The sequence below is a fragment of the Gossypium hirsutum genome, chromosome A04, assembly GCF_007990345.1.
Source record: "Gossypium hirsutum isolate 1008001.06 chromosome A04, Gossypium_hirsutum_v2.1, whole genome shotgun sequence".
Taxonomy (NCBI): domain Eukaryota; kingdom Viridiplantae; phylum Streptophyta; class Magnoliopsida; order Malvales; family Malvaceae; genus Gossypium; species Gossypium hirsutum.
In genome coordinates, this window is record NC_053427.1 from 27883331 (window position 1) to 27895569 (window position 12239).

At 38.4% G+C, this 12239-nt stretch overlaps 1 protein-coding gene across 1 annotated transcript; it reads right to left on the reverse strand.

The window, feature by feature from the left end:
• Window positions 1-7800: 7800 nt before the first annotated feature.
• LOC107947871 (uncharacterized) lies at window positions 7801-8414 on the reverse strand. The gene is made up of 2 exons (XM_016882379.1): window positions 8187-8414; window positions 7801-8097 (listed from the first exon to the last, which is right to left on the reverse strand). Exons 1-2 carry the CDS (start codon window positions 8412-8414, stop codon window positions 7801-7803), a joined length of 525 nt encoding a protein of 174 aa, XP_016737868.1.
• Window positions 8415-12239: the final 3825 nt, after the last annotated feature.

The following is a 12239-nucleotide window of genomic DNA, read 5'->3' on the forward strand; positions in this document are numbered from 1 at the left end:
GGATGGAACCATGAGATTGTGCATGGACTATCGTCAGTTGAATAAAGTGACCATAAAGAATAAATACCCGTTGCCACGTATTGATGATTTGTTTGATCAATTAAAGGGAGCCTCAGTATTTTCCAAGATAGATTTGAGATCTGGTTATTATCAGTTGAGGGTTCGAGACTCGGACATACCCAAAACCGCTTTTAGAACGAGGTACGGTCACTACGAATTCTTAGTGATGCCGTTTGGGCTCACTAATGCCCCTGCGGTATTTATGGATTTAATGAATCGAGTATTCAGGCCATACTTGGATCGATTTGTGGTTGTGTTTATTGATGATATTTTAGTTTATTCACAAGGTGAAGCCGAACACGCCGAGCATTTGAGGTTAGTATTACAGATTTTTCGAGACAAGCAGTTATACGCAAAATTCAGTAAATGTGAATTTTGGTTGAAAGAGGTTAGCTTTTTGGGGCACGTGGTGTCCGCATCGGGTGTTAGAGTGGATCCGAACAAAATTTCGGCCATACTCGATTGGAAACCTCCGAGGAATATTACTGAAGTTAGGAGCTTTCTGGGACTTGCCGGATACTACCGACGGTTTGTAGGGGGTTTCTCGATGATAGCTGCACCGTTGACGAAACTACTCCAAAAGATGTTGAGTTTGAATGGACAGAGAACTGTCAGAAGAGTTTCGATCGACTAAAGACCTGTTTAACCGAAGCTCCAGTGCTAGTACAACCGGAGTCCGGCAAAGAGTTTGTCATTTATAGTGATGCATCCTTACTTGGGCTAGGTTGTGTGTTGATGCAAGAAGGTCGAGTTGTGGCTTATGCGTCGAGACAATTAAAGCCGCATGAGAGAAACTATCCGACCCATGATCTTGAATTGGCGGCCATAGTGTTCGCCCTGAAAATATGGCGGCATTACTTGTTTGGGGAAAGGTGTCATATTTATTCGGACCACAAAAGTCTTAAATATTTGATGACTCAAAGAGATCTAAATCTGCGACAAAGACGTTGGCTTGAGTTGTTGAAAGACTATGAACTTGTTATTGATTATCACCCGGGAAAGGCTAACGTGGTTGCCGATGCTTTAAGTCGGAAAGCACTGTTTGCTTTGAGAGCGGTGAATGCTCACTTGTCCGTCTCACCCGATGGGGTGCTAGTAGCTGAATTAGAGGCCAAACCATTATTGATTCGTCAAATACTTGAATTCCAGAAAGTCGACGCTGAATTGGTCACTAAACGAGCTGAATGTGCTTCGAATGAGGAATCAGAGTTTCGGATTGACGACAATGATTGCTTGACGTTCAGAGGTCGATTATGTGTTCCAAGAAATTTGGAACTTATTTCAATGATTTTGGACGAGGCTCACAGTAGTCGAATGTCAGTCCACCCAGGTAGTACTAAAATGTACAATGACCTGAAACGTCAATTTTGGTGGCCCGGTATGAAACGAGACATTTCCGAATTTGTTTCAAGGTGTTTGATATGCTAACAAGTAAAAGCGGAACATCAAGTGTCGTCGGGATTACTTCAGCCGATCATGATACCCGAATGGAAGTGGGATCGGGTAACGATGGATTTTGTTTCTGGATTGCCATTGTCATCAAGCAAGAAAGATGCAATCTGGGTTATTGTTGATAGATTGACCAAGTCTGCTCATTTTATCCCTGTCCGTACAGATTTTTCGCTCGATAAATTGGCAGAATTATACACCTCCCAAATTGTTCGATTGCATGGGGTACCTATTTCTATCGTGTCGGATAGAAACCCAAGATTTACATCGCGATTTTGGAAAAATTTACAAGAAGCGTTGGGTACTAAGATGCATTTTAGCACCGCATTTCATCCCCAGACTGATGGCCAATCTGAACGAATAATTCAGATACTCAAGGATATGTTGAGATGTTGCGTCTTAGAGTTTTGTGGTTCATGGGAAAGATATTTGCCTTTGATCGAATTCGCTTACAACAATAGCTTTCAATCAAGCATTAAGATGGCACCTTACGAGGCCTTATACGGTCGTAAATGCCGTACCCCATTATTTTGGACTGAACTTAGTGAAAGTAAAATTTTTGGGGTTGATTTGATTAAGGATGCTGAGCAGAAAGTTCGAGTAATTCGTGAAAGTTTGAAAGCCGCTTCGGATCGTCAAAAGTCGTATGTGGATTTGAAAAGAAAAGACATTGAATATCAGGTTGGAGACAAAGTATTTCTCAAAGTTTCACCCTAGAAGAAAGTGCTTAGATTTGGTCGTAAGGGCAAACTAAGTCCGAGGTTCATCGATCCGTATGAGGTATCCGAACGAGTTGGACCAGTTGCATACCGATTAATTTTGCCCCCTGAGCTTGAAAAGATTCACAACATTTTCCATGTCTCGATGCTTCGACGATATAGGTCTGACCCGTCGCACGTAATCACTCCATCTGAGATCGAGATTCAGCCTAACTTGAGTTATGAAGAAGAACTGGTTCGCATTTTGATGCGTGAAGTAAAAGAGTTGCGAGATAAGAAAATCCCATTAGTTAAGGTGTTGTGGCATAAACACGGAATTGAAGAAGCCACTTGGGAACTTGAGGACTCTATGAAGGATCGATATCCAAAATTATTCACCGGTAAGATTTCGGGGACGAAAATTTCTTATGTGGGGGAGAGTTGTGACAACCCTAATTAGACCCTGGTCGGAATGTGGTTTCGAGACCACATTACCGAGCCAAAAATTTATTTTTGTATTTTAATTACATAAATTTTTGTGTGACAGTGAATATATGAGAAATTAAATGCTTAATATTAGCTTTAGGAATGTGAATTAATTTGAAAAGGACCTAGTTGACGAAGTTAGAAAAGATGATAGATGAATTATAAGGAGTAATTAATAATAGGGAGAGGAAGCATGGCTTTGCATGTCAAATTACCCATAAAATACATGGTGGCCGGCCAAGGAGTGATGATGCTCCACTCATTCTAATTTAATATGTTTTTTTTAGTTAACAAATGATGGGAATAATAATAGGAAAGTGAACAAAAAAAAAGGGTGTTCATACTTGCCATCTCCTAGCCGAAAAACCAAGAAAAAGAAAGGGAGAAAAATTTTGAAGAAGTTCGGCCATTGCTTGTATCTAGGAGGAGTGTTTGATGTTGTGGCGTGAAAATGAGGGAGTTTGAATGCTTAATAAGGAGGGAAGAAGGAGTGTTCATGTTTTCTTTCTTTTGCAATTGTCGTAACTAGAGGAAAAAGAGGAAGCAAGATTCGGCCAAGGTGGTCCTTTAGATCAAGGTATGTTCAATGATATTTTTGGAAGTTTACACAACCTTTGGGTGATGAGTCTAAATTCTATCTATCCCATGGTTGGATTTGGGGTTGTCGGAGAGTTAGGCTTTGACTAAGAAGCTTAAGAATTTTAGTTGATACCTTGATGCTATTAACATGTTAGTTATATGTATGTGTTAAATTGCTTGTTATGTTAGCATGAAAGTTGAAGTTGTTAAGTCACATTGTTGGAGGTGCCGAATTTAGGACTAAGAAGAGAATGAGTATTCGGCTAACATGGTTGAAAGGTGGATGTGCCAATTTTTAGATTTAGACTATGAGAATGGCTATAATGGGCATTAAGATGTGGAACTTAAGAAATGTAGTTATATGTGGATTTACATGATGTTACAAATAGATGCGAAAATATGCTAGATTAGGAAAATTCGATCAAGTGTTCATGAGATGAAATTAGATGTTTAAATGATGTTATAGTTGACATTGTACATACATTCGGCCATCTAATTGAGTATGAAGGTGGTGTTAAATCTAATTGTGATGCCCATTCGGAAGTGTATATATATACATAAGTATGCCCATTCGTGAGGTTACCTTTGATTATGTGTATAATCGACTAAATGGGTAATTAGTGAGGATGGTTGTCGAATACACTAACAAACATATGCATGTGTAATTGGATTATAAATATTTAGCAAGGTGGTTAAACTAGTTGATTTATTGATCAAGCTCAAGGAGTTAAAGGAGGAGAATCAAGCAAAGGCAAAGAAAAGATCATCGAGTAGCCGAGTTGGAACCGTCTTACCCAACACAAGGTAAGTCATTAAGCATATATTTTGTATTAATTTAAATGGTCATAACGTCTATGTAATGATGCTGAATGGAATGATAAATATATATACATGTATGCATGGGGTGATGAAAGTATTGAATGGAAAAGAAAAGAGGTGAGATGTATTGAGTTGTTGGTTTCGGCACTAAGTGTGCGGGTGTAAACATTTATGATCATGAGATTGGCACTAAGTGTGCGGGTTCAAATTGTATAGCACTAAGTGTGCGAGTTTGACTATTAAGCACTAAGTGTGCGGGCTTATTATACATTCTCTAATAAATATACATGCTCTAAGTGTACGGCCTTATCAAGTCAATCATGGACAGCGGTACGAGTAAACACCTTGAGCTCATGAGGAATAGACATTTTATTTATATTTGGGATTGAGCTTGGTAAGTCTTGAACCTATGTGGTGATTATACTTGAAGATAAATGCATCCAATGTCATATGGTGTAATGTATGAAATGTCAAAGTAGGGCTTGGTATGAGATCGAACCGAAATGCCTAAGGAATTATAGCACAATTTGGGTATGGATGGAGGATTTTAATCCCGCATTATTTATTTTCTCTTATGATATATTATTACTGAACGGCAATGTAATGCTTATGACTTACTGAGTTATATACTCACTCGGTGTTTGCTTGTCACCTACTTTAGGTTTCTTGGACTCGTCTTTTTGCGTGCTCGGGACTGTCATCGAAGTCATCACACCGGCTAGCAACTTTTGGTATCTTCTTTTTAGTCGGTCTAGGAGAACATTTTGGCATGTATAGGCTAATATGTTTTGTTGAAATTTGGTATGTAAACTTTTAGCCATGCGAAATGGCATAAATGTTCGGTTGGATTTGGTTCTATAATGTTAGGTCGCAAGTCTTGGTAATTCGATTTTTATGCCATATGTCATGGTTGATTATTTTTGGTGTTAAAATTCATGATATGGCAATAGTGTAGTAGGGAGATGTTTGACAATGATTAGCCTTTGGCATGGCTAGTCATGATCATAATTTGTGATATGTATGATGAATTACTAGTTAGATCAAGGAGAAATCACGAAATAGGCATAGTTGCTTTAGTAACAGATGCTGGCAGCAGCAGTGACGTGAGATTGAAAAATCACTAAAAATAGTAGGAATGGAATTAATTAATGAATAAATTATGTAATCGAATCTCGATGAGTCTATTTTCATATAGACGAAACAAAACGACCATATGAGCTGTATGTTAGGAGATAATTAAACCCTTGTGAAACAGGACCAGAGCAATTTCTGGATCCCCTGTTCCGACTTTAGAGATTCACCATAAATTAATCAGAGACAATTAGAAGTCATTCCTTATATTTATAGATTCCCTTTTGAGTCTAGTTTCATTAGAAACTAATGGCATAAGTATTGAAGCTCTGTAAAGGGAGATATCTAAGTCGTAATGCACAAAGGTCAGAGTAGTCGAACCCAGGAACAGGGACGACTTTAACTAATAAAATGTACCAATTGGCCCAACCAAAAATTCTACAAAAATTCTACCATATAGATATATGAGTCTAGTTCTGGGGAAAATTTACGGAAATGGATTTCAACTTTCAGAACTCAAGATATGATTTTTAAAGCGAATAGTACGCAGATTGGCAGCTTGTCTAGGAAATTTTTAATAAGTGGTTTGAAGTTTGTTAACACCTCGTGTTCGACTCCGGCGACGGTCTCGGGTTCGGGGTGTTACATGCCAACTCTAGGTCATGTCAAATAGTTCTTCTTGTGAGGTTTCAATTGTCTCGAGGCATAAGCCACAACTTTTCCCTCTTGCATAAGTACACATCCCAACCCATTCAAAGAAGCATCACTATAAATCACGAACTTTTTTCCTGATTTAGGTTGTACTAGTACGGGAGCCTCAGTCATTAACATCTTCAACTTCTCAAAACTCTGCTGACACTTATCCGGCCATTCAAAGTTAACACCTTTTTGAAGCAACCTTGCCATGGGAGTCGCAATCATAGAGAAGTCCTTTACAATTCGCCTGTAACAACCGGCCAACCCTAAAAAGCTCCTAATTTCAGTCATATTCTTTGGTGGTTTCTATTCAACAATAGCAGAAACTTTACTGGGATCAACCCTAATACCATCACTCGAAATAATATGGCCCAAAAAATTGACTTCTCTAAGCCAAAACTCACTTTTACTAAATTTGACATACAACTGATTGTCCCTCAGAGTCTGCAAAATGGTTCTCAAGTGTTCGACATGTTCTATCCTGTCTCTAGAGTATATCAGGATGTCATTGATGAAGACAACTACAAACTTATCTAGATATGGTCGAAATACTCTATTCATTAAATCCATAAACACGGCGGGAGCATTTGTTAAGCCAAAAGGCATGACGAGAAACTCATAGTGGCCATACCGCATCCTAAAAGCGATTTTAGGCACATCTGCTTCTTTAACTCGTAGTTGATAGTAGCCAGATCTCAAGTCTATCTTAAAAAACCATGTTGCTCCCTTCAGTTGGTCAAACAAGTTGTCAATTCGTAGCAACAGATCGTCCTCTTATTTAACTGCTGATAATCTATGCACAACCTCATAGATCCATCTTTCTTTTTCAAAAATAACACCAGAGCACCCCACGGTGAAAAGCTTGGTCTCACAAAACCCTTTTCGGTCAATTCTTGCAACTATAAATTTAGGTTTTTCAACTCAATCGGGGCCATTCGATACGGAGCAATCAAAATAGGCGTGGTCCCTAGCATTAACTCTATACCAAATTCAACCTCTCTATTAGGGGGTAACCTAGGCAATTCTTTCGGGAATACATCCACATATTCACTTACAAAAGCCAAATAAGCTTCACATCCTTTCCTTAAACACTTCTGGGCAGACATGGAGGATATCACCATAGGCGAGTTCGCTAGCTCACTTGATTCAACCCAAAGGATTTCACCAATTTCACATTTTAATTTAATAGCCTTTTGTCTAAAATTTACTATAGCATCATGGAATGTCAACCAGTCCATACCCAATATGACATTAAACTAATCGAATGGGAACTGCATCAAATCGAACGAAAAATAATAACCTTTAACTACTAAAGGACATTTTTTATATACTTTATCGACCATCACATGTTTTCCTAACGTGTTTGACACTTTAATCATAAACTCTGTAGACTCAACATGCATATTTGGGCTAGACACGAACTTCATGCACACATACGAATGAGTAGAACCAGGGTCAATCAAAGCAATAACAGTATTACCATAGAGAGAGAATGTACCGGTGATCACATCAGGAGAGGATGCATCTTCACGTACACGTATGGCATAAGTTCTAGCCGGAGCTCTAGCTTCAGACCTTACGGTAGTGTCTCTCGTCTCATTCCTGCTACCAGCCCTAACTCCATCATTCTTCTGAGGTTTTCCTTTAAAATTGGTGCCACTTGGCCTTGTACTCTAAAATTTCTCTTTGTCAGTCATTTCGGGGCAATCTTTAATAAAGTGGTCTTGAGAACCACACCAGAAACAAAATCCACTATTCATTCTACACTTGTCGAAATGATTTCGACCATAATGCTGGCATTCTGGTTTGGAAGATCTGACATTGCCCATACTAGCCACTGATGTAGCCCAAGACTTAAAATTTGAATCTTGTTTCCTACGATCTTGATACGAATGTCCAGCTGATCCATGAGAATGAAGTAGGCATCTCTGGATTTCTTAAACTATAATAGAAATGACTTGCTCGCATGTCTCTTCCTTACATCTCTAGTTTCCACTTCGATTTTCTTCCTTTCCTTGATTAAATCCTCAACTTTACAAGCCCGATCAACAAGTACTACAAACTCTTTCAACTCAAGGACACCCACTAACAGTCTAATGTCCTCATTAAGTCCATCTTCGAACCTTCTACACATTTTGGCCTCGGAAGATACACACTCCCGAGTGTACTTACTAAGTCGAACGAACTCTCTTTCATATTCAGTGACCATCATGCGGCCTTGCTTCAAGTCGAGAAATTCCTTACATTTTTTTCCATAAATCTTTCACTGATGTATTTCTTCCGGAATTCCTCTTGGAAGAACTCCTATGTAACCCTTTCTTGAGGTACCACTGAGACTAATGTCTTCCACCAATAGTATGTCGAGTCCCTCAACAAATATATGGCACACTTCAAGCATTCTTCAGGAGTGCAAGATAATTTATCGAATACCCTGAAGGTATTCTCAAGCCAGAATTCTGCCCTTTCAGGGTCATCATCTTTATTAGCACGGAACTCCTCAACTCCAAGCTTCAGGATCTTATCCACTGGAGGTCTATTTCGCCTCTCAAGGTCCATACCCTAGGATACTATGGGGACGGGTTGAGGGATAGTTCACTTGGACGAACTTGGTGTACCACTATTCATCGCGTGGAGAAAGGCCTCTCGAGCCCCTTCTCCTCCTCACTGACTAATCGTGGAAGGCCAATTATCAGATGGTACAGCCCCTTTGGCGAAGGCCGGTGCATTACTTTTTACGTCTTCCGCATAGTTCAATTGGGATCCATTACTATATAAAAACACAATTTAAAACATCAGAAGTCGTCACACTATCACAATCTATTTATGGATGTATAGCTAGACTCGTCCACACACAACGTTAGTCCGAGAACCGACTAAACCATAGCTCTAATACCACTAAATGTAATACCCCACACCCGTGCCTCATACCCGGTTGGAATATGAGGCATTACTTAAACTTATGCATATAGACATTTTCATAACACTAAAACATGGTCAAACTAAAACTTTTTCAATTTTATTTATAAACTCCTTAATAAAAGCCTGCTAAGCCCAAAACATCCACTGGGACCCATTTGGAAACAATCTGAATCCTTTAAAAAATTTGAAAAATAACTCTTAACACAGGGGAACACGCCTGTGTGGGAGGGGCAACACGCTCATGTGACATTTCAACATGGTTGTGCTATTGGCCTGTGTGGCTCACACAACCTAAGCAATACAGGGACACGCCTGTGTCCTATATCCTTGTGGAATCAATTCTAAATAGACACCCATAGGGGTTTTCACATGGCCTGGAACAGGCCTGTGTCTCTAGCCCGTGTCCTTCACACAGCCATGGCACGCTTGTGTCCTAGCCCGTGTGCAAAAACTTGGACATTTTGTTTCTGACGTCAGTAATTCTTAAGGGCCACACGAGGATGCCAAGGCACATGCCCGTGTGCTAGGCCGTGCCCTTCACTCGGCTGAGACACAAGGTCGTGTCTCTGCCCGTGTGTTTACTACCATGCATACTGACTTACAATTCTTACGTGCAGGGGACATACAGCAATATCACATGCCCATGTGGTGAACTGTGTGGACTAAATAAGGCTATTTACCAAGCCTTTTTGTCACCCTTACTTATGTAACCTGCACAAAAATCACTCTATACTAACATAAGGGCACATCACATTGCCAAAATAACAACAATGGACAACATTTCATTTATGCAATTTACTCATCCATGAAAATATCATTTTCTATTTATAAATCAAAATGAGTATTGACTATCATCCATGGCCTTATACAAAATGAGTATCATATTCATCATATGAGCCAACACATTATGGCTAACTAACAACACACTAAACAAAGATTTAAGTCCCTATACATGCCAGAAAACAAAACAATGAAACTAGTTATACCAAGGTCTTGAATGATAGTGTGATCGAAGCTTTTAATGTAACTGGATCCCCGATGGTAGCTTAGTGGCACTATAAGGAAAGAAAAGAAAGGAGGGTAAGCATGGGAGCTTAGTAACGACATATATGCAAATAAAGTGAAATTATAAGAAAATCATATTCATCCAACGGTAGCTTGTCATACTCAAAAGATATAAATCCCTTAATGTCTCTATCTTACTCTTCTTTTCATTCATGTATACTTAATACACTTAGTTCTTTACTTAGGTCCTAACCATGAGTTCGGTATACATACCTCATCAAAGTATTCACCAACTAAATCTTCAGGTTACCTATTGAACTCTCAAAATACATATGGATACGTGAGGACTTTGTGTCTAAATGCCTTATAAGAAATCAGGGCTACCTCATGCTATGAAATGCTCACATTTAAGCTACTCACGGGCCTTTTTATCAAGTCAAGACTCAGACCCTATAGCTATTATGTAACGTATGCCCATTGAACCACTCATAGGTCTGTACACAAAGTCAGTACCCGGACCCATGTTACCTATAGCATTTATCTAATGAACTCAGACTCAACTCATAAGTTCAGACGACATAATTTTCATAACATGCCCCTTTGTATCCTATGTTATGTCTAAGGTTCAACGGGGCTTCATATCTAATTGAATAGCATCGCATATGCTCACACTGTAATTTACTCGCATAACATGTCATTTAAACATTCATGGCAAGAATTAGAACTTAGATACATAACAAAAATAAGCGAATTACACATGTATATTATTAAAATATACCAAAGTAAGCTTCAATAACACATTATTTACATATGTACTTACCTCGATACAAAATGATGAAGACGAGCTTAATCCTCGCAAACTTTGTTCTTACCCTGATCAAGACCCAAATCAAGTTTCTCTTAATCTAAATTAATAAAATTCATTTATTTCACCAGCATATCAATTTAGACACCCGAAAGTTCATAATTGGGCAAAATAGTCATTTTGCCCCTAGACTTTCACAAAATGACCATTTTACCCCTATGCTCGAAAATCGATTTTTATCGAATTTCTTCATATTATAAACCTAGTTGATTACTTTATATACTAGAAGCAATCCAAAATTTCTATTATTTCACACATTTATTATCTATTTTACAACTCATGCAAAATAGTCCCATTAGGGTTTTCATGAGAAATCCCTTCACAAAAGTTGTTTATTACTCACCAAAGAATCACATTCTTCCATAAAAATTTAGAAAACAACCTAAATGCTCTCATGGAAAAACCCTAGACCTTCAACCATTTTGCAAAATAGTCGCCTCATTTAAAAGCTCTTGCTTCAAGGGGTGCAAAAATATAAAAAATCATCAACAAAAGTCATGAAAACCATTTACTTGTGAAGGCTTAAAATTGCTGAAATTTTCAAACTTCAAAAACCCCTCTAATGGCCAATTTTTCGATGGAAGAAGAAAGAGTGAAAAAATGAAACCTTTTATTGTTTATTTTATTCAAGCTAATCAAAATTGGTGACCAAACACCACCTAATTTTGACTTTCCCATCAATTTTTCAACTATGGCCGGCCAACCTAAGAATTATGGGGTCTAATTTCTCTTTAAGGCCCCCAAATTAGGTTCTTTAGCTAATTGACACTCTTATCTAGCAAAACAGTACTTTTGCACTTTATGCGATTCAGTCCTTTTTCACAATTAGGCAAGCAGTCGCTAAAATTCATCAAAATTTTCATGTGCTTATCTAATCATGTTACAATACATAAAATTATATTTAAAATAATTTTTACAACCTCAGTTTAGTGGTTCTGAAATCACTATTTTGACTAGCCCCAAAATCGGGCTGTTACAGATAATTATCTCATGGGCTGGGTAATGAAATCCAAAATTAAGCCATTCATCAACATTCTTCTAGTTTTACGAATCACAGAAATTAAAACCAAGAAAAACAGAATAAATGTATAACTGTAGGAAGTTCTCTCTACTCTTTAGCTTCTTCTCAAGATTTTACGCAAAACCCAAGGCAGATTTCTCTTCCTCTTCTTTGCGACTATGATCTCCTCTTTTTAATTGCTACCCTCTTCTTCTCTTCTGTATTTTCCATGCAATTTCTCCACAAGATTCTATTGTAGAGAGAGGTACTGCTCTCCTTCTTTTCTTTTGTCCTCACAATCCATGTGTCCTTCTTTTACTCTCTCTCTTCCTTTTATAGGGTAGATATGTCACTCCCACCACACATATTTTACTCCTCTTTTTCAGGGTGATTTATCTGGTACACATATAGCTGGCTGCGAGTGACCTGGATTGAGTGTTGGCCATCTTCCTGGAATTGTCATGATATTTCTGTTGGCAATCTATCCCACCATTTTCCATGGCAATGTTTCACCTCTTTTGTTCTCTTTTCCTCTTCTTGCCTCTTTTATCCTACACGCATCTACTACAAAAGACTACCAAACCTCTTTCCA

What these genes read in the sequence shown, in the direction of transcription:
- LOC107947871 (XM_016882379.1), bottom strand. Translation starts at nt 8,414, where the DNA reads ATGGACCTTGAGAGGCGAAATAGACCTCCAGTGGATAAGATCCTGAAG. An exon ending in GGAAGACATTAGTCTCAGTG is followed by an intron (nt 8,098 to 8,186) that starts GTACCTCAAGAA and finishes AAAAAATGTAAG; the next exon opens with GAATTTCTCGACTTGAAGCA.